Source organism: Coregonus clupeaformis, chromosome 7, assembly GCF_020615455.1.
Source record: "Coregonus clupeaformis isolate EN_2021a chromosome 7, ASM2061545v1, whole genome shotgun sequence".
In the NCBI taxonomy this organism is placed as follows: Eukaryota; Metazoa; Chordata; class Actinopteri; order Salmoniformes; family Salmonidae; genus Coregonus; species Coregonus clupeaformis.
The window spans coordinates 40,160,721-40,181,376 of NC_059198.1; the positions used below are offsets into that span (position 1 = coordinate 40,160,721).

Below are 20,656 nucleotides of genomic sequence, written 5' to 3' on the forward strand. Positions count from 1 at the left end.
TCTTTGTTTTGAAATACCTATTAAGAAGTAATTGTTGAGTTGCTTTAGGGCTGGGCAATAGATTGTGAATACCGGTATACCGGTATGGATCCACATCCATACCGGTAACGATATTTGGATACAGTGCTAAATTAAATGAAAAGTTCTACAAATTGGACTACTTCACTCTCAGTAGTTTTGTCCTAGTTGGTTGAGTATAAAACCATCTGAAGAAAGACCATTAAAATCACTTAGAATTAATTAGTGATCATTCTAGGGTCAAGCGCTAATCATTAAACATATTTAGAACTTTTATTATTCAGATACTGCCATACCGTCAAAAATGATAAAAATATTGCGATATGATATTTTGACCATATCACCCAGCCTTAAGTTTCTTACATTGTATGGAATTATGACTGAGACATAACTCCTACTTCCAAACTCCATCTTCGTGCTTCCTACCCATAACCCTCTGTAGACCCAATATAAAGTTCCTTTAGACTAAACCTTCCTAAACATAAACTATTATCATTGTTATTGTCAGACATGCTTCCTGTTAGCGGTGAACGTGATTGGCCAGAGGATGGACTTCTACGCCATGCTCCACGCCTTCGGCCTGATCGTGGTCATCTACCGGCGGCGGCGAAAGGCCATCGCTGAGATCTGGCCCAAGTACAGCTGCTTCCTGGCCTGCATGCTCACCTTCCAGTACTTTGTCTGCATCGGCTTCCCCCCGGCCGCCTGCAAAGGTGGGTGGAGCAACAGAATGATATCGAACACATCATTTTGTATTGTATTGTATATTGTATGTAGGGCCATTTATCTCAATGGCTGGACCTGCTGCGTCCAGTTTGTTTCATTTAATGTCTCTCCTTGATAGTTAGAATACATGTGTCAATGTTTGTACATAATCTTGCACAGGTCATGACAGACTGTATAATCATAGTGTTTAAATGAATCCATTCCCTCTCCTCTGTTTCCCAGACTACCCATGGAGGTTCCCCTCATCCTCCACAGACTCCAACGTCATCAAGTGGCTCTATTTCCCTGACTTCCACACCAAGCCCAACCCCCTGTTCCTGCTCTGTGAGTACAACCTGTATTGACTGAGCGTTTGCCATTGGGATTGCTGCCATTGGGACTGGGACTAGGACTGGGACTGGGATTGGGACTGGGATTGGGACTGGGATTGGGACTGGGACTGGCTTGTCTTGAAAGAAGTGTGTTTTGTTTCTTCATCCTCCTGTTTTCTGTTCCTCCTCTTCCTCCTCTTCCTCCTCCTCCTGCAGATGACTTCATGCTGCTGCTGTGTGCCTCGCTGCAGAGGCAGGTGTTTGAGGAGGAGAACGAGGCTGCCGTGCGCCTCTTGGCCGGGGACAATGTGGAGATCTGCAGGGACCTGGACGCCGCCTCCTTCAGTCAGCACAACCCTGTCCCTGACTTCATCCACTGCAGGTAGGGGGCTGGTTCACTGAGTGTTCCTGACCCTGGATTCGAAGTCTATATGCTACACAGTATCAGCCAGGCCCAGGTCTGGTGCACAGGCTGTGCCTGATCAGGTTTCGAACCCGTGACTCAAGAAAGAGTTATCCCTATGTACTAAAGTCCATGTGTTTTTCTCAGAGTGCCAACGTGAGTAGTTTGGTCTTAGGCAAGATCTTCCATTCACTGTCAAGCTATTCCACCCTTTCTCTCTAAGTCCCTATCGAAAGTGCCTATTATAGAGTCGCTTTCGACACTTTCCTTGGGTTCCCATTGTTTTGAAATGTGCAGTGGTTTAGTGAGCACATTGCCAAACGCCTGTGTTTTCCCTCCACTCTCACCGTTCTTTCCCTCACTCAGATAACTCAGGGATGTTAAAACAATCATGCCCTCCAAGCCTTTAACCGTGTCCTGTGAGTGATTCAAACATGGTTTTCCATGTTCCTGAAACAGGAGGAACCATTCTGACACGAGTGGCCTTTAACGCTGTGACAGCCGGCCCTTTGAAACGGTCAGCACGAGGTCGTATCAGAAATGTCACCCCCCTCCCCCTAGACTAATCAGTCAATGTGCTCCGAAGTCTCGACGACACCACTGCTCCTCCAGTTCACATACATCTGTCTGTAAAAACAACAGGAGGTGGTGATGACGATGATAGTGAGGACGATGTGTCAACAAAGTTGAAATATTGAATTAATGAATAAAAATATTGTGTTGTAGAATAAAATACACAACGTATCTCTGCTCATCACTTGGGCTCATCTCTGTATGGATATAAAAAAGCTTGTATTTGGACATGTATTTTTACAGAATAGATTTTTGTTGAACGTTATTTTGCTACTGTTTTCGGCAACTGCATGCTTTCCCCATAGTCTGGTTCAAAACCCGATTTTGAAATTTTATGACAGATTCCAAACAAATTACTTATTAAATTGCTTTGAATGTTGTCATTCCCTCAACTAAATTCAATCACTTCAATAAGACTATATTCATTAATTTCCCTCTTTCAGATCCTACCTGGACATGCTGAAGGTGATCATGTTCAGCTACCTCTTCTGGTTCGTGCTCACCATCATCTTCATCACGGGCACCACGCGCATCTCCATCTTCTGTATGGGCTACCTGGTGGCCTGCTTCTACTTCCTGCTCTTCGGGGGCGACCTGCTGCTCAAGCCAATCAAAAGTATCCTGCACTACTGGGACTTCCTGATTGCCTACAACGTGTTTGTGATCACCATGAAGAACATACTCTCAGTAAGTGTTGGCAACACTAGATACAGTGTTGAATACTGGGATTACTGGGAATTCGGAAACTCAGTTTGGGCGGCCATCTTGGCACCAAACGTTGTAGTAAGACAATGACATTGTAGTTAGAACGCAACATTTACAAATGTTATTGTTGTGGGTTTTTGGAGCCAAAGGGGAAGAAAGTTTGCCGAAGTCTGGCTCTGGGCGCAGTATGGTGTCACATACCTGCCTAATAATTGGGAAAAAAGTAAAAAGACCGATACTACTCTAAATGAAAACAAAACAAGACTGCTGTCCTGAAACAAGGGCCGGGATTCAATCTGATCGCACTTTGTCAACAATGAGGCTTTTAAAGGCAATGTTCCTGCGTTTGCGGAGATTGCATTAACGGTAAACACTGCAGATCAATTGGGGACAGATAGGATAAATTCGGCCGACTGGCCAGATCGGATTAGTTCGGTCGGCTGGCCAGGTAGGACAAGTTCAGCTGATCAGACCTCTGCAACAGCATACACTAATCTAGATAGTGTGGTGTGTTTGGCTGTCCTGTTTTAGCTGACTGTGGTTTGTCCTCTCGGTCCTCAGATACTAGCCTGTGGGTACATAAAAGTCCTGGTCACCGATCACTGTTGGCTCATTCAGCTCTTCAGCCTGGCCTGCACTATAAAGGGCTATTCTAAGCGTAAGTGACCTTATTAGCAATGTAAAGCAGCATGCCTTTGGAAACTCACTTTCTCTGTGTTGATATGTGACAACAATTGAACACTCGCTTGAAAGGATTTGCAAAACATTATTCAGTTACATTTTCAGAAATGCTTGATGATAACTCCATTGGAAGGGGGTGGGGACTGTACAGTATTTTTGGAGTTGAGGAGAAAAGTTTTATTTGACTTTCTTCGAAATATAAAAAATCAAAATATTAAATGAATAAATATTTGATGATTTATATTTTTGAAATCCTTGCAGCTGAGCAGCAGACCAACAAGCAGTGTGAGTTGCCTAGCGACGAGGCAGGCATCATCTGGGATAGCATCTGTTTTGCCTTCCTGTTGCTACAGCGACGTGTTTTCATGAGCTACTACTTCCTGCACGTGGTCGCCGACATCCGCTCCTCACAGATCCTCGCCTCCAGGTAAACTTAACCTCGTCTACTATCCAGCTCTCTCTCAGTTGAGCCTGGGGATAAGGTTTACTTTAATTTACTTTACCTTACTTTACTTTCACAATGACCATCACATAAAAAAAGAGAAAAAAGAAAATCAAAGTTTACTGTTTATTCAATCAAATTATTTGTCAATTTATATGAAAAGTATTGTTTGTTGTGTTAGAGGGGCTGAGCTGTTCCAGGCGACCATAGTGAAAGCTGTCAAAGCCAGGATCGAAGTGGAGAAGAAGTCCATGGATCTGCTGAAGAGACAGTGAGCGTATTTTCTACACATATATAATATACACACATTACACATATATGACGTACACACAAAAATATATAATATACACTAAAGCCATAGACTGTTCTCTCTGCTTCTGTATGGCAAGCGGTACCTGAGCAACAAGTCTGACACCAACAGGCTCATGAACAGATTCTATCCCCAAGCCATAAGACTGCTAAATAGCTAACAAAATGTCTACACGGACTACTTCCATTGACCCTTCTATTTAATTTTTGCACTGACTCACAGGTCTCTACACACACACACACACACACACACACACACACACACACACACACACACACACACACACACACTCACATACAATCATAATATATGCTGCTGCTACTCTGTTTATCATATATCCTGATGCCTAGTCCCCTTACCCCAATACATATTTACCCATATCACTACAGTATCCCTGCACATTGTAAATATTGTATTGGTACTGACCCTGGAACTGACCCTGTTTATAGCTTACTGACCTTGGAACTGACCCTGTATATAGCTTACTGACCCTGGAACTGACCCTGTATATAGCATACTGACCCTGGAACTGACCCTGTATATAGCTTACTGACCCTGGAACTGTCCCTGTATATAGCTACTGACCCTGGAACTGTCCCTGTACATAGCTTACTGACCCTGAATCTGACCCTGTAAATAGCTTACTTACTTTCTCGTGTTCTTCTTATTTCTATTTCTTGTGTGTTTTTGTTCTACTTTACTTTATTTTATAGTACTATACTGGATATTGATATTGATTAATGCATTGTTGGGAAAGAGCGTGTACTTGTGCACGTGACAATAACAACTTCAACCTATTGAAACTATACAGTGAGGTCCAAAAGTAATTGGAAAGTGACAAATGTTTTGTTATTTTGGCTCTGTACTCCAGCACTTTGGATTTGATATCAGGTGAACCATTTAGAAATTACAGCCCTTTTTGTACATAGTCCCCCCATTTTAGGGAACCAAAAGTATTTGGACAAATTCACTTAATGGGTATTAAAATAGTCCAAAGTTTAGTATTTTGTTCCCATATTCCTAGCACGCAATGACTACATCAAGCTTGTGAATGGATGCATTTGCGGTTTGTTTTGGTTGTGTTTCAGATTATTTTGTGCCCAACAGAAATGAATGGTAAATAATGTATTGTGTCATTTTGGAGTCACTTTTATTGTAAATTAGAATATAATATGTTTCTAAACACTTCTACATAAATGTGGATGCTGCTACACAACCACACACCTCCTGACACCAAGCCAAACACTAACCCCTATTTCTGCCCCTTCTGCGCCCCACACAGAATTACCATAACTTTGTCAAAGAGATTTCACTGCAAGCCCACAGACAATGAATCAACAAAGGATTGATTCATTGTCATTATAAACTGGGTGGTTCGAGGCCTGAATACTGATTGGCTGACAGCCATGGTATATTCAGACCGTATATCACATGTATGACAAAACTATATTTTTACTGCTCTAATTAAGTTGGTAACCAGTTTATAATAGCAATAAGGCACCTCGGGAGTTTGTGGTATATATTTTTTATTTTACCTTTATTTAACTAGGCAAGTCAGTTAAGAACAAATTCTTATTTACAATGACGGCCTACACCGGCCAAACCCGGACGACGCTGTGCCAATTGTGCGCCGCCCTATGGGACTCCCAATCACAGCCGGTTGTGATACAGCCTGGAATCAAACCAGGGGGTCTGTAGTGACGCCTCAAGCACTGAGATGCAGTGCCTTAGACCACTGCGCCACTCTGTGTTGCGTCGTGCATAAGAACAGCCCTTAGCCGTGGTATATTGGCCATATACTACACCCCCTCTGGCCTTATTGCTTAAATATACAGTGGTCAGAGACTATTGGTAATTTGTGATCGTTTGTATCTCTGTGTCCAATCAGAATGGACCGCATCAAGAGTCGGCAGCAGAAGTTCAAGAGAGGCAAGGAGAGGATGTTGAGCTTGGTGCAGGAAAGCGGAGATGCCAAGGATGAGGAGGAGGATGAAGGTGGGACAGCTAGTCGGCTTCTGGGCTTTGAGTAATGAGTGCACTAACAGCCATGTTTGGATGATCTTGTATGTAGGCCTATACAGTTTTGCATTGATTGAACGATAAGTCTGTTTGTAGACACTCATGACAGTCCCGCAACAATTACATATACAGACACATTCCATTCATGTCATCAAGTAAAAAACCTTTGTTTTTCAGATAAAGAAAAGACAGACAAAGAGAAGAGCAGGGGGAAGACAAAGAAGCAGTGGTGGAGGCCGTGGGTGGACCATGCATCCAGTGAGTGACCTTCAACCTTTTTATTTGATATTTGAAGCAATTCAGCTTTCAATATTCCAATTCAATAAGATACTGTGACTGTAGTTACATGTAAACAAGTTAGGCACACTCTTAGGAAAAGGGTTCCAAAAGGGTTCTGCGGCTGTCCCCATAGGATAACCCTTTTTGGTTCCAGGTTGAACCATTGTTGGTTCCATGTAGAACCCTCTGTGGAAAGGGTCTTACATGAAACCCAAAAGGGTTCTACCTGGAACCAAAAATGGTTCTTCAAAGGGTTCTCTTATGGAAACAGCCTAAGAACCTTTTTAGGTTCTAGATAGCTCCTTTTTTCTAAGAGTACATGAATTTGTTATTGACACGCAAGATGAATACATATCTGATTTCAGTTTGTCATTACATTCATATACAGTACCAGTCAAAAGTTTAGACACACTTACTCATTCAAGGGTTTTTCTTTATTTTTACTATTTTCTACATTGTAGAATAATAGTGACAACAAATTAGTAACCAAAAAAGTGTTAAACAAATCAAAATAGATTTTATATTTTTAGATTATTCAGAGTAGCCAGCCTTTGCCTTGATGACAGCTTTGCACACTCTTGGCATTCTCTCAACCAGCTTCACCTGGAATGCTTTTCCAACAGTCTTGAAGGAGTTCCTACATATGCTGAGCACTTGTTGGCTGCTTTTCCTTCACTCTGCGGTCCAACTCATCCCAAACCATCTCAATTGGGTTGAGGTCGGGTGATTGTGGAGGCCAGGTCATCTGATGCAGCACTCCATCACTCTCCTTCTTGGTCAAATAGCCCTTACACAGCCTGGTGTGTTTTGGGTCATTGTCCTGTTGAAAAATTAATGATAGTCCCATTAAGCGCAAACCAGATGGGATGGCGTATTGCTGCAGAATGCTGTGGTAGCCATGCTGGTTAAGTGTGCCTTGAGTTCTAAATAAATCACTGACAGTGTCACCAGCAAAGCACCCCCACACCATCACACCTCCTCCATGCTTCTCAGTGGGAACCACACATGCAGAGATCATCCGTTCACCTGCTCTGCGTCTCACAAAGACACGGCGGTTGGAACCAAAAATCTCAAATTTGGACTCATCAGACCAAAGGACAGATTTCTACCGGTCTAATGTCGATTGCTCGTGTTTCTTGGCCCAAGCAAGTCTCTTCTTCTTATTGGTGTCCTTTAGTAGTGGTTTCTTTGCAGCAATTCGACCAGGCCTGATTCACACAGTCTCCTCTGAACAGTTGATGTTGAGATGTGTCTGTTACTTGAACTCTGTAAAGCATTTATTTGGGCTGCAATCTGAGGTGCAGTTAACTCTAATGAACTTATCCTCTGCAGCAGAGGTAATTCTGGGTCTTCCATTCCTGTGGCGGTCCTCATGAGAGCCAGTTTCATCAGAGCGCTTGATGGTTTTTGCGACTGCACTTGAAGAAACTTTCAAAGTTCTTGAAATCTTCCGGATTGACTGACCTTCATGTCTTAAAGTAATGATGGACTGTCGTTTCTCTTTGCTTATTTGAACTGTTCTTGCCATAATATGGACTTGGTATTTTACCAAATAGGGCTATCTTCTGTATACCACCCCTACCTTGTCACAACACAACTGATTGGCTCAAACGCATTAAGATGGAAAGAAATTCCACAAATGAACTTTTAACAAGGTACACCTGTTATGTGAATTGCATTCCAGGTGACTACCTCATGAAGCTGGTTGAGAGAATGCCAAGAGTGTGCAAAGCTGTCATCAAGGCAAAGGGTGGCTACTTTGAAGAATCTAAAATCTAAAATATATTTTGATTTGTTTAACACTTTTTTGGTTACTACATGATTCCATATGTGTTATTTCATAGTTTTGATGTCGTCACTATTATTCTACAATGTATAAAATAGTAAAAATAAAGAAAAACCCTTGAATGAGTAGGTGTGTCCAAACTTTTGACTGGTACTGTTTGTGTGTACTATTTAATACACAGGTGGACTAGTGTAAGTAGGTAACCTTTAACCTTGTCTTTCACTCCCTTCTCAGTGGTGAGAAGTGGTAACTATTACCTGTTTGAGACGGACAGTGAAGAAGAGGAGGAAGAGGAGGATAAAAAGGAGGAAGAGACACCCAAGAAGTCTGCATTTCAGGTACACTCAAACGTAGGACATTACCCCTTTACCACTTCCTGCATTGAGAATAAATAATTTTGTCCAGCAACACCAGTTGGATTGTTTTTGATTTGATCTTTCTTTATCGGTTATTTAAAAGGGACTGCTTGCTTCTATTTCTGTTTGGACCGATTTCTAATGTGTAATTGTTCTTACAATAGACAAGTAACAAGTCGTTCTTTTGCTAATTCCCTGATTTTGTTGGTTCTTTCTGCACTTAAAGTTTTCTTTCTTTTTAAGTACTAACTGCTAACATCCTTTGTCGTGAGATGTGTTTGTTTGGCCTTTATTTGCAACAAATGTTATGTTCTCTAACTCTCACCCCTGCTTTGTCCTCCCTTTGTAGAGAGCAATCCGAAAGTTTGCCTCTGCCTTGTTGGCTTTACCAAAGTCTATCATTAAGCTGCCAAAAACTGCTCTGCAGTATATAATGAGGGCAGCCAAGGTACTCTCACTACTAGGTCTCCATCTTGCGTTTCCCTTTTTTATGCTGTGTGTATACTCTTTCCCCCTTGAGCACTCCAGTCCAAGCCACTTTCTCACGACGTTACACGCATTTTCCCCTCTCACTCCAAAACATCACCACGATGTCAATAAAGCTCTGTTCAAAGACCACGGCCCCGCCTCCATTTCACAAGATGCTGCTGAGTCATGACAAAATGGCCACCGCTGATGATGCATGCAGTGGAAATGCAGTGAACTGTTTCTTTGGGAGAGGGATATGCATGTGTGGTGGTGGCTTTTCTTCTAGGGTAATTCTCTGTGGGGATTGGTCTCAAACAGGGTTGGGGTCAATTCCATGTCAGTTGGGTCAATTTCAGGAAGTAAACTGAAATGTACTGAACTAAAATGGAACTGACCCCAACCCTGGTCTCAAACTAGTAATTGTCGGTGGTGTTCCTCTTGAGGGGTGCTTTATTCCATTGTAAATCCATTTTTTGTCCCATTGACATAAACACATGCCCTTACATCCCATTTCATTGGATCAAAACACTCCCTGAAACTGTATTGTATACTTTGTCAATGGCTTTTGCTTTTACCTGTGACTTACTGGTTGATTGACTAGATTATATTCTCTTTGGCTGCCTAATCCTGACACATTTCCTACTCTCATCTAAACGCTTATGTTTTGATTGTGTGAACTTAATTTGAGTCCAATTGCTTTTGATAAAACACTTGCACACCAATGGCAAGTTTGTCAACATGAACCAGACGCACTAAGATCAAATCTCTTAAAGGTTGTTCAGTATGTAGCGGGGTCGTGTCACAATTAAGCAGCCAAACATCCTTTCAACAGTATGGACACATTGTGTTTAGTCACCAGTCCACAAGTGCGGATGTTAACGTTTTCTCCCCACAGTTTGTGTACCATGCCTGGATCACCGACTCCAAGACGGCCATGAAGGAGCGCAGCAAGGAAAAACGCCACTTCTGGAAGAAATACACTGAAGGGAGCAGCAGCAAGCCAAGGAAAGATGACCTGAGGGAAGGTATGCAGGAGGACCCAAGTTCTCATTCAATGCAGATGACTTAGGCTTTCAGTCTCCTCCGTTTCCAACCTAAGCCTGGTTTAACCAGACTGCGCAAATGTGAAACATTGGTGAGTGCAGCATTCAGTTTGGTTAAACCAGGCTAATCCCACCCAGTGTAGGAGATTGAATATGCTAGCAGTGCCTCTGGGAAATGAGCCCCCGCCCCCCAATGTTTACCATCGTCTCGCACCATCCGTCTGTCCGTCACTTGTTGTGTTACAGTTTACTCTTAGAAAAAAGGTGCTATCTAGAACCTTAAAGGGTTCTTCAGCTGTCCCCATAGTAGAACCCTTTGAAGAACCCTTTTGGGTTCCATGTAGATGTTCTACTGTACATGGAACCCAAAAGGGTTCTACCTACAACCAAAACATTCTACCTGCAACCAAAAAGGGTTATCCTATGAGGGCAGCCGAAAAACCCTTTTGGAACCTTTTTTTCTAAGAGTGTACATTTCACCCGCTCAGGTTTTCTCTCAGCCTCCATGACGGCGCGTTATAGGCTCTAGACTACTCATGAATGGGCATTTTGTGCCCTTTTTTTGCAGAGTTCAAGAGCACCTACTTAACGATTTGCTGCAGCCATAATGGGAGCCATGCTGTGTCCAGTCCACAGTCCCGCCAAGTCCTCCCCCTCCTACCCTCCCTCCTTCCCACAGCCCAGCTCCAACTCAAGTCAAGGCCAAGGCATTCCTGGGTCTGAAATATAGGACTCCATGTTGAATTAGATATGGTCAATTCATCCCATATGACGGCTGGACTGACTGTGGATGTGGCTGGAATACAGTACGGTCTCTCAGTTTAGCCATATCGCTTTACATGAGGTCTGGGAGGGGACAACAATGTCATGGATAGGCTATTTAGATAGAGAACAACTTGTTCTGCAACAAAAAAGTACCCTTTCAAATAATGAGATGTCAATGGAGCGTCCTTTGTTTGGAAGGGTACTTTTGGGTTGCAGTTTTGTGACTTTATAGCAAGGGATATGTTTATTTTTTATGAATTCGTTGAAACATTCCATTTTCAATCTCCTTTCTATCCAGCAATTCATGTTGCTATTGAAGTGGAGGATCAGGAGGAGATGGAGGAGAAGAAAGATGGACCAGGTAGGTGCCATTCAAACCAAGGTTGGGATAAATTCTATTTAATTACAGTCACTTTCAGGATGTGGAATTGGAAATGGAATTTCAGTTTACTTCCTGGGTTAGGTTCCTTAACCTCAACCCTGTTTGAAAACTCAACCCAACCCATGGCACATGGCCCTCTGCATCAATGAAGTTACAGTTACAGTATACTGTAAGTCACAAAGAATAAATACTGATGTGGACTTGGCTGTTAAAAGACGTGTGTTGTCTTCCTCCCCGTCCACAGACAACATCCTGAAGCGAGTCTTCAACATCGTCAAGTTCTCCTGGGTGTTGTTCCTGGCCATGTTGGACAGTTTCACAGCCTGGATCAACTCCATGTGTCAGGAACACCTGGACATCTCCACCGTGCTGCGCATCGAGCGCTGCATGCTCACGCACGAGGTCAAAAAGGTAAGGTCACGGCCAGGGGGTTTAGACTATTTATTTATTTTGTGATGCTTATTGTATTATAAGGCGTATTACCTAATACCTCAGGTGTACAGTTCAATGAGAATCCAGCTTTTTGAAGATTGCTTGTGAATGTGTCTTCTCCTAGCAACAAAACCATTTGGTCCCATTTAACTTCGCATAATTACTTACCATACTGTAGTAAAACCATGGTAATTATTTATAGTACCTATTTCTAGTAATAGCATAGTAGTAACATTGGAATTACCTATTTCCAATGTTATTACATTGTTATTACAGGCTATGTAATATGAAGTGGGTGTAGGACCAACAATTGTAACAGACATTCTTGGTTGTAATGTTCCAGGGGAACAAGCCTTCGCGGGAGAGCATCCACGTGTACTACCGCAAGCAGATGTGCAAGGCTGCGTCCATTGAGTCTGGCCTGGAGAGAACCGAGGAGGAGACGTGCCAGGACTGCATCCCCCACAAGGCCGAGCGGCAGAGCTGTGCCTATCTGGAGAGCCAAGACTCTCTGGTGTCTCATGACAGCCTGTCCAGGTAAGGGAATGGAGGAAAATACACTTTTTATTACAGTTATATTACCACCTAATTATACAATTGTTCATGAAATGATGAGATTGATTCACCTCTTGTCATCATTAAAGTACATCAAGCATAGGGAATCCTTTTCAATATGATTTATAATATCCTGGTGATAGCTGAGGAATCAGTAGACAAGGTTGTTCAGCTGCTTCTTGATACTCCAAGGATATTATAGTAAACACAGACTGCTTACTATCATTCAGTTATAATACTCAAAACATCAAGGGAGACCAAATAAAATAATCCAAACAGACTCAAGAATCAGGTGCAAGATATTGGCTGTTTTTGAAAGATGTCATGCTGTGCAGATGACAGTACCACTCTTTTCAGAGATCAGATTGGAACGTTGCGGGTGGAACAGATAATTGAATGATTTATTTGCATTCCATCCGTGTGTAATAAAACCCAAGCCTGGTGAAGTGAGCCAAGTATTGCTCAAGTTATCCCATCTCAGCACGACCACAATTACGTGATAAACACTTACATTACCATTTGACAGAACAATTGTTCAACATTCAGTGGTTATGTTTTGGGGTTGTGTTGACATCACTTAGCCTTCTGTATTTCTACGCTGCTTGTTGTTACACACGTTGTCTGTTTTTAGTCATAATTTGTTATTTATTTGAGACTGAGGAGTGCCAGGCTCCTGGTATGTGATGGAGTGTTTGTGAAGGGTTTAAAACCAGCCTGGCAGCTTGAAACAGCACAGCTCTGTTCTGTTCTGGGAACACTAGTGCCCACGGGGCATTCTGTTCTCTTTCTAAACTCTGGCCTGACTCACACACTCACACACACTCTCACACTCACACACACTCACAAGCACCCAGACATACACACAGGCTAGCAGACGGACACAGACATGAAGGCGTACACCGATAGAAACGCAGCTACCATTAGGCGCACACACACACACACACACACACACACACACACACACACACACACACACACACACACTGTATGAGGTTATGCATGGTCCATAGTCTGTTTAGACCACTCCACAAACTCCTCTGTCTGTGTGTGTTTCTCCAGTGTGTACACAGAGAACACCCTGCTCTGCTCCTGTCGCTCCACGCTGGACCACACTGAAATGGGTCCTGACAGCGTCCAGATGCCCAGGACCAGCGAGCGTGCCCATCCTAAACTCTGCAAGATGGAAGACCTGGACCTAGAGTCCACCTCCTCAGCCGACAGCGGAGGCAGCCAGGCCAGGTAGGAAACAACACACAACTCCTCCTTCTACTTCTCTCCCCTCATCCCTCACTCTCTACACTTCTCTCATCTCATCCTTCACTCTCTACACTTCTCTCCGCTCATCCTTCACTCTCTACACTTCTCTCCTCTCATCCCTCACTCTCTACACTTCTCTCCTCTCATCCTTCACTCTCTACACTTCTCTCCTATCATCCCTCACTCTCTATACTTCTCTCCTCTTATCCCTCACTCTCTACACTTCTCTCCCTTCATCCTTCACTCTCTGCACTTCTCTCCTCTCATCCCTCACTCTCTATACTTTTCTCCTCTCATCCTTCACTCTCTACACTTCTCTCCTCTCATTCTTCACTCTCTACACTTCTCTCCTCTTATCCCTCACTCTCTATACTTCTCTCCTCTTATCCCTCACTCTCTACACTTCTCTCCCTTCATCCTTCACTCTCTACATTTCTCTCCTCTTATCCCTCACTCTCTACACTTCTCTCCCTTCATCCTTCACTCTCTACACTTCTCTCCTCTCATCCCTCACTCTCTATACTTCTCTCCTCTCATCCTTCACTCTCTACACTTCTCTCCTCTCGTCCCTCACTCTCTATACTGCTCTCCCCTCATCCCTCACTCTCTACACTTCTCTCCTCTCATCCCTCACTCTCTACACTTCTCTCCTCATCCCTCAGTCTCTACACTTCTCTCCCCTCATCCTTCACTCTCTACACTTCTCTCCCATCATTCCTCACTCTCTACACTTCTCTCCCCTCATCCCTCACTCTCTACACTTCTTTCCTCTCATCCCTCACTCTCGATACTTCTCTCCTCTTGTCCCTCACTCGCTACACTTCTCTCCTCTCGTCCCTCACTCTCTATACTTCTCTCCTCTTGTCCCTCACTCTACACTTCTCTCCTCTTGTCCCTCACTCTCTATACTTCTCTCCTCTTGTCCCTCACTCGCTACACTTCTCTCCTCTCGTCCCTCACTCTCTACACTTCTCTCCTCTCGTCCCTCACTCTCTACACTTCTCTCCTCTCATCCCTCACTCTCGATACTTCTCTCCTCTTGTCCCTCACTGCTACACTTCTCTCCTCTCGTCCCTCACTCTCTATACTTCTCTCCTCTCATCCCTCACTCTCTGCACTTCTCTCCTCTCATCCCTCACTCTCTACACTTCTCTCCCTTCATCCTTCACTCTCTGCACTTCTCTCCTCTCATCCCTCACTCTCTATACTTCTCTCCTCTCATCCTTCACTCTCTACACTTCTCTCCTCTTGTCCCTCACTCTCTACACTTCTCTCCTCTCGTCCCTCACTCTCTATACTTCTCTCCTCTTGTCCCTCACTCACTACACTTCTCTCCTCTTGTCCCTCACTATCTACACTTCTCTCCTCTCGTCCCTCACTCTCTACACTTCTCTCCTCTCATCCCTCACTCTCGATACTTCTCTCCTCTTGTCCCTCACTCGCTACACTTCTCTCCTCTCGTCCCTCACTCTCTATACTTCTCTCCTCTCATCCCTCACTCTCGATACTTCTCTCCTCTTATCCCTCACTCTCTACACTTCTCTCCCTTCATCCTTCACTCTCTGCCCTTCTCTCCTCTCATCCCTCACTCTCTATACTTCTCTCCTCTCATCCTTCACTCTCTACACTTCTCTCCTCTCATCCCTCACTCTCTATACTTCTCTCCTCTTATCCCTCACTCTCTACACTTCTCTCCCTTCATCCTTCACTCTATACACTTCTCTCCTCTTATCCCTCACTCTCTACACTTCTCTCCCTTCATCCTTCACTCTCTACACTTCTCTCCTCTCATCCCTCACTCTCTATACTGCTCTCCCCTCATCCCTCACTCTCTACACTTCTCTCCTCTCATCCCTCACTCTCTACACTTCTCTCCTCATCCCTCAGTCTCTACACTTCTCTCCCCTCATCCTTCACTCATCCCTCACTTCTCTCCTCTCATCCCTCACTCTCGATACTTCTCTCCTCTTGTCCCTCACTCGCTACACTTCTCTCCTCTCGTCCCTCACTCTCTATACTTCTCTCCTCTTGTCCCTCACTGCTACACTTCTCTCCTCTTGTCCCTCACTCTACACTTCTCTCCTCTCGTCCCTCACTCTCTACACTTCTCGCCCTTCATCCTTCACTCTCTACACTTCTCTCCTCTCATCCCTCACTCTCTATACTTCTCTCCTCTCATCCTTCACTCTCTACACTTCTCTCCTCTTATCCCTCACTCTCTACTCTTCTCTCCCTTCATCCTTCACTCTCTACACTTCTCTTCTCTTATCCCTCACTCTCTACACTTCTCTCCCTTCATCCTTCACTCTCTACACTTCTCTCCTCTCATCCCTCACTCTCTATACTTCTCTCCTCTCATCCTTCACTCTCTACACTTCTCTCCTCTCGTCCCTCACTCTCTATACTGCTCTCCCCTCATCCCTCACTCTCTACACTTCTCTCCTCTCATCCCTCACTCTCTACACTTCTCTCCTCATCCCTCAGTCTCTACACTTCTCTCCCCTCATCCTTCACTCTCTACACTTCTCTCCCCTCATCCCTCACTCTCTACACTTCTCATCCCTCACTCTCTACACTTCTCTCCTCTCATCCCTCACTCTCGATACTTCTCTCCTCTTGTCCCTCACTCGCTACACTTCTCTCCTCTCGTCCCTCACTCTCTATACTTCTCTCCTCGTGTCCCTCACTCACTACACTTCTCTCCTCTTGTCCCTCACTCTCTACACTTCTCTCCTCTCGTCCCTCACTCTCTATACTTCTCTCCTCTTGTCCCTCACTCTCGATACTTCTCTCCTCTTGTCCCTCACTCGCTACACTTCTCTCCTCTCGTCCCTCACTCTCTATACTTCTCTCCTCTCATCCCTCACTCTCTATACTTCTCTCCTCTCATCCCTCACTCTCTACACTTCTCTCCCTTCATCCTTCACTCTCTGCACTTCTCTCCTCTCATCCCTCACTCTCTATACTTCTCTCCTCTCATCCTTCACTCTCTACACTTCTCTCCTCTCATTCTTCACTCTCTACACTTCTCTCCTCTTATCCCTCACTCTCTATACTTCTCTCCTCTTATCCCTCACTCTCTACACTTCTCTCCCTTCATCCTTCACTCTCTACATTTCTCTCCTCTTATCCCTCACTCTCTACACTTCTCTCCCTTCATCCTTCACTCTCTACACTTCTCTCCTCTTATCCCTCACTCTCTATACTTCTCTCCTCTTATCCCTCACTCTCTACACTTCTCTCCCTTCATCCTTCACTCTCTACATTTCTCTCCTCTTATCCCTCACTCTCTACACTTCTCTCCCTTCATCCTTCACTCTCTACACTTCTCTCCTCTCATCCCTCACTCTCTATACTTCTCTCCTCTCATCCTTCACTCTCTACACTTCTCTCCTCTCGTCCCTCACTCTCTATACTGCTCTCCCCTCATCCCTCACTCTCTACACTTCTCTCCTCTCATCCCTCACTCTCTACACTTCTCTCCTCATCCCTCAGTCTCTACACTTCTCTCCCCTCATCCTTCACTCTCTACACTTCTCTCCCATCATTCCTCACTCTCTACACTTCTCTCCCCTCATCCCTCACTCTCTACACTTCTTTCCTCTCATCCCTCACTCTCGATACTTCTCTCCTCTTGTCCCTCACTCGCTACACTTCTCTCCTCTCGTCCCTCACTCTCTATACTTCTCTCCTCTTGTCCCTCACTCGCTACACTTCTCTCCTCTTGTCCCTCACTCTCTATACTTCTCTCCTCTTGTCCCTCACTCGCTACACTTCTCTCCTCTCGTCCCTCACTCTCTACACTTCTCTCCTCTCGTCCCTCACTCTCTACACTTCTCTCCTCTCATCCCTCACTCTCGATACTTCTCTCCTCTTGTCCCTCACTCGCTACACTTCTCTCCTCTCGTCCCTCACTCTCTATACTTCTCTCCTCTCATCCCTCACTCTCTGCACTTCTCTCCTCTCATCCCTCACTCTCTACACTTCTCTCCCTTCATCCTTCACTCTCTGCACTTCTCTCCTCTCATCCCTCACTCTCTATACTTCTCTCCTCTCATCCTTCACTCTCTACACTTCTCTCCTCTTGTCCCTCACTCTCTACACTTCTCTCCTCTCGTCCCTCACTCTCTATACTTCTCTCCTCTTGTCCCTCACTCACTACACTTCTCTCCTCTTGTCCCTCACTCTCTACACTTCTCTCCTCTCGTCCCTCACTCTCTACACTTCTCTCCTCTCATCCCTCACTCTCGATACTTCTCTCCTCTTGTCCCTCACTCGCTACACTTCTCTCCTCTCGTCCCTCACTCTCTACTCTTCTCTCCCTTCATCCTTCACTCTCTACACTTCTCTTCTCTTATCCCTCACTCTCTACACTTCTCTCCCTTCATCCTTCACTCTCTGCACTTCTCTCCTCTCATCCCTCACTCTCTATACTTCTCTCCTCTCATCCTTCACTCTCTACACTTCTCTCCTCTCATCCCTCACTCTCTATACTTCTCTCCTCTTATCCCTCACTCTCTACACTTCTCTCCCTTCATCCTTCACTCTCTACACTTCTCTCCTCTTATCCCTCACTCTCTACACTTCTCTCCCTTCATCCTTCACTCTCTACACTTCTCTCCTCTCATCCCTCACTCTCTGTACTGCTCTCCCCTCATCCCTCACTCTCTACACTTCTCTCCTCTCATCCCTCACTCTCTACACTTCTCTCCTCATCCCTCAGTCTCTACACTTCTCTCCCCTCATCCTTCACTCATCCCTCACTTCTCTCCTCTCATCCCTCACTCTCGATACTTCTCTCCTCTTGTCCCTCACTCGCTACACTTCTCTCCTCTCGTCCCTCACTCTCTATACTTCTCTCCTCTTGTCCCTCACTCGCTACACTTCTCTCCTCTTGTCCCTCACTCTCTACACTTCTCTCCTCTCGTCCCTCACTCTCTACACTTCTCGCCCTTCATCCTTCACTCTCTACACTTCTCTCCTCTCATCCCTCACTCTCTATACTTCTCTCCTCTCATCCTTCACTCTCTACACTTCTCTCCTCTTATCCCTCACTCTCTACTCTTCTCTCCCTTCATCCTTCACTCTCTACACTTCTCTTCTCTTATCCCTCACTCTCTACACTTCTCTCCCTTCATCCTTCACTCTCTACACTTCTCTCCTCTCATCCCTCACTCTCTATACTTCTCTCCTCTCATCCTTCACTCTCTACACTTCTCTCCTCTCGTCCCTCACTCTCTATACTGCTCTCCCCTCATCCCTCACTCTCTACACTTCTCTCCTCTCATCCCTCACTCTCTACACTTCTCTCCTCATCCCTCAGTCTCTACACTTCTCTCCCCTCATCCTTCACTCTCTACACTTCTCTCCCCCTCATCCCTCACTCTCTACACTTCTCATCCCTCACTCTCTACACTTCTCTCCTCTCATCCCTCACTCTCGATACTTCTCTCCTCTTGTCCCTCACTCGCTACACTTCTCTCCTCTCGTCCCTCACTCTCTATACTTCTCTCCTCGTGTCCCTCACTCACTACACTTCTCTCCTCTTGTCCCTCACTCTCTACACTTCTCTCCTCTCGTCCCTCACTCTCTATACTTCTCTCCTCTTGTCCCTCACTCTCGATACTTCTCTCCTCTTGTCCCTCACTGCTTACACTTCTCTCCTCTCGTCCCTCACTCTCTATACTTCTCTCCTCTCATCCCTCACTCTCTATACTTCTCTCCTCTCATCCCTCACTCTCTACACTTCTCTCCCTTCATCCTTCACTCTCTGCACTTCTCTCCTCTCATCCCTCACTCTCTATACTTCTCTCCTCTCATCCTTCACTCTCTACACTTCTCTCCTCTTGTCCCTCACTCTCTACACTTCTCTCCTCTCGTCCCTCACTCTCTATACTTCTCTCCTCTTGTCCCTCACTCGCTACACTTCTCTCCTCTTGTCCCTCACTCTCTACACTTCTCTCCTCTCGTCCCTCACTCTCTACACTTCTCTCCTCTCATCCCTCACTCTCGATACTTCTCTCCTCTTGTCCCTCACTCGCTACACTTCTCTCCTCTCGTCCCTCACTCTCTATACTTCTCTCCTCTCATCCCTCACTCTCTATACTTCTCTCCTCTTATCCCTCACTCTCTACACTTCTCTCCCTTCATCCTTCACTCTCTGCACTTCTCTCCTCTCATCCCTCACTCTCTATACTTCTCTCCTCTCATCCTTCACTCTCTACACTTCTCTCCTCTCATCCCTCACTCTCTATACTTCTCTCCTCTTATCCCTCACTCTCTACACTTCTCTCCCTTCATCCTTCACTCTCTACACTTCTCTCCTCTTATCCCTCACTCTCTACACTTCTCTCCCTTCATCCTTCACTCTCTACACTTCTCTCCTCTCATCCCTCACTCTCTATACTTCTCTCCTCTCATCCTTCACTCTCTACACTTCTCTCCTCTCGTCCCTCACTCTCTATACTGCTCTCCCCTCATCCCTCACTCTCTACACTTCTCTCCTCTCATCCCTCACTCTCTACACTTCTCTCCTCATCCCTCAGTCTCTACACTTCTCTCCCCTCATCCTTCACTCTCTACACTTCTCTCCCCTCATCCCTCACTCTCTACACTTCTCTCCCCTCATCCCTCACTCTCTACACTTCTCTCCTCTCATCCCTCACTCTCGATACTTCTCTCCTCTTGTCCCTCACTCGCTACACTTCTCTCCTCTCGTCCCTCACTCTCTATACTTCTCTCCTCTTGTCCCTCACTCGCTACACTTCTCTCCTCTTGTCCCTCACTCTCTACACTTCTCTCCTCTCGTCCCTCACTCTCTACACTTCTCGCCCTTCATCCTTCACTCTCTACACTTCTCTCCTCTCATCCCTCACTCTCTATACTTCTCTCCTCTCATCCTTCACTCTCTACACTTCTCTCCTCTTATCCCTCACTCTCTACACTTCTCTCCCTTCATCCTTCACTCTCTACACTTCTCTCCTCTTATCCCTCACTCTCTACACTTCTCTCCCTTCATCCTTCACTCTCTACACTTCTCTCCTCTCATCCCTCACTCTCTATACTTCTCTCCTCTCATCCTTCACTCTCTACACTTCTCTCCTCTCGTCCCTCACTCTCTATACTGCTCTCCCCCTCATCCCTCA

At 45.1% G+C, this 20,656-nt stretch overlaps 1 protein-coding gene across 1 annotated transcript in view; it reads left to right on the forward strand.

Moving 5' to 3' along the window:
* The window catches only part of LOC121568676 (piezo-type mechanosensitive ion channel component 2), a 184,177-nt gene that overhangs the window by 151,588 nt on the left and 11,933 nt on the right, over positions 1 to 20,656 (forward strand). The window contains exons 22-36 of the mRNA XM_041879080.1: positions 527 to 731; positions 967 to 1,068; positions 1,272 to 1,437; positions 2,475 to 2,718; positions 3,298 to 3,394; positions 3,679 to 3,844; positions 4,041 to 4,130; positions 6,058 to 6,164; positions 6,366 to 6,446; positions 8,488 to 8,591; positions 9,973 to 10,102; positions 11,184 to 11,246; positions 11,512 to 11,678; positions 12,043 to 12,236; positions 13,314 to 13,493. Coding sequence (XP_041735014.1) covers positions 527 to 731; positions 967 to 1,068; positions 1,272 to 1,437; positions 2,475 to 2,718; positions 3,298 to 3,394; positions 3,679 to 3,844; positions 4,041 to 4,130; positions 6,058 to 6,164; positions 6,366 to 6,446; positions 8,488 to 8,591; positions 9,973 to 10,102; positions 11,184 to 11,246; positions 11,512 to 11,678; positions 12,043 to 12,236; positions 13,314 to 13,493 — 2,096 coding nt within the window. The remainder of the gene's footprint in view (positions 1 to 526; positions 732 to 966; positions 1,069 to 1,271; positions 1,438 to 2,474; positions 2,719 to 3,297; positions 3,395 to 3,678; positions 3,845 to 4,040; positions 4,131 to 6,057; positions 6,165 to 6,365; positions 6,447 to 8,487; positions 8,592 to 9,972; positions 10,103 to 11,183; positions 11,247 to 11,511; positions 11,679 to 12,042; positions 12,237 to 13,313; positions 13,494 to 20,656) is intronic.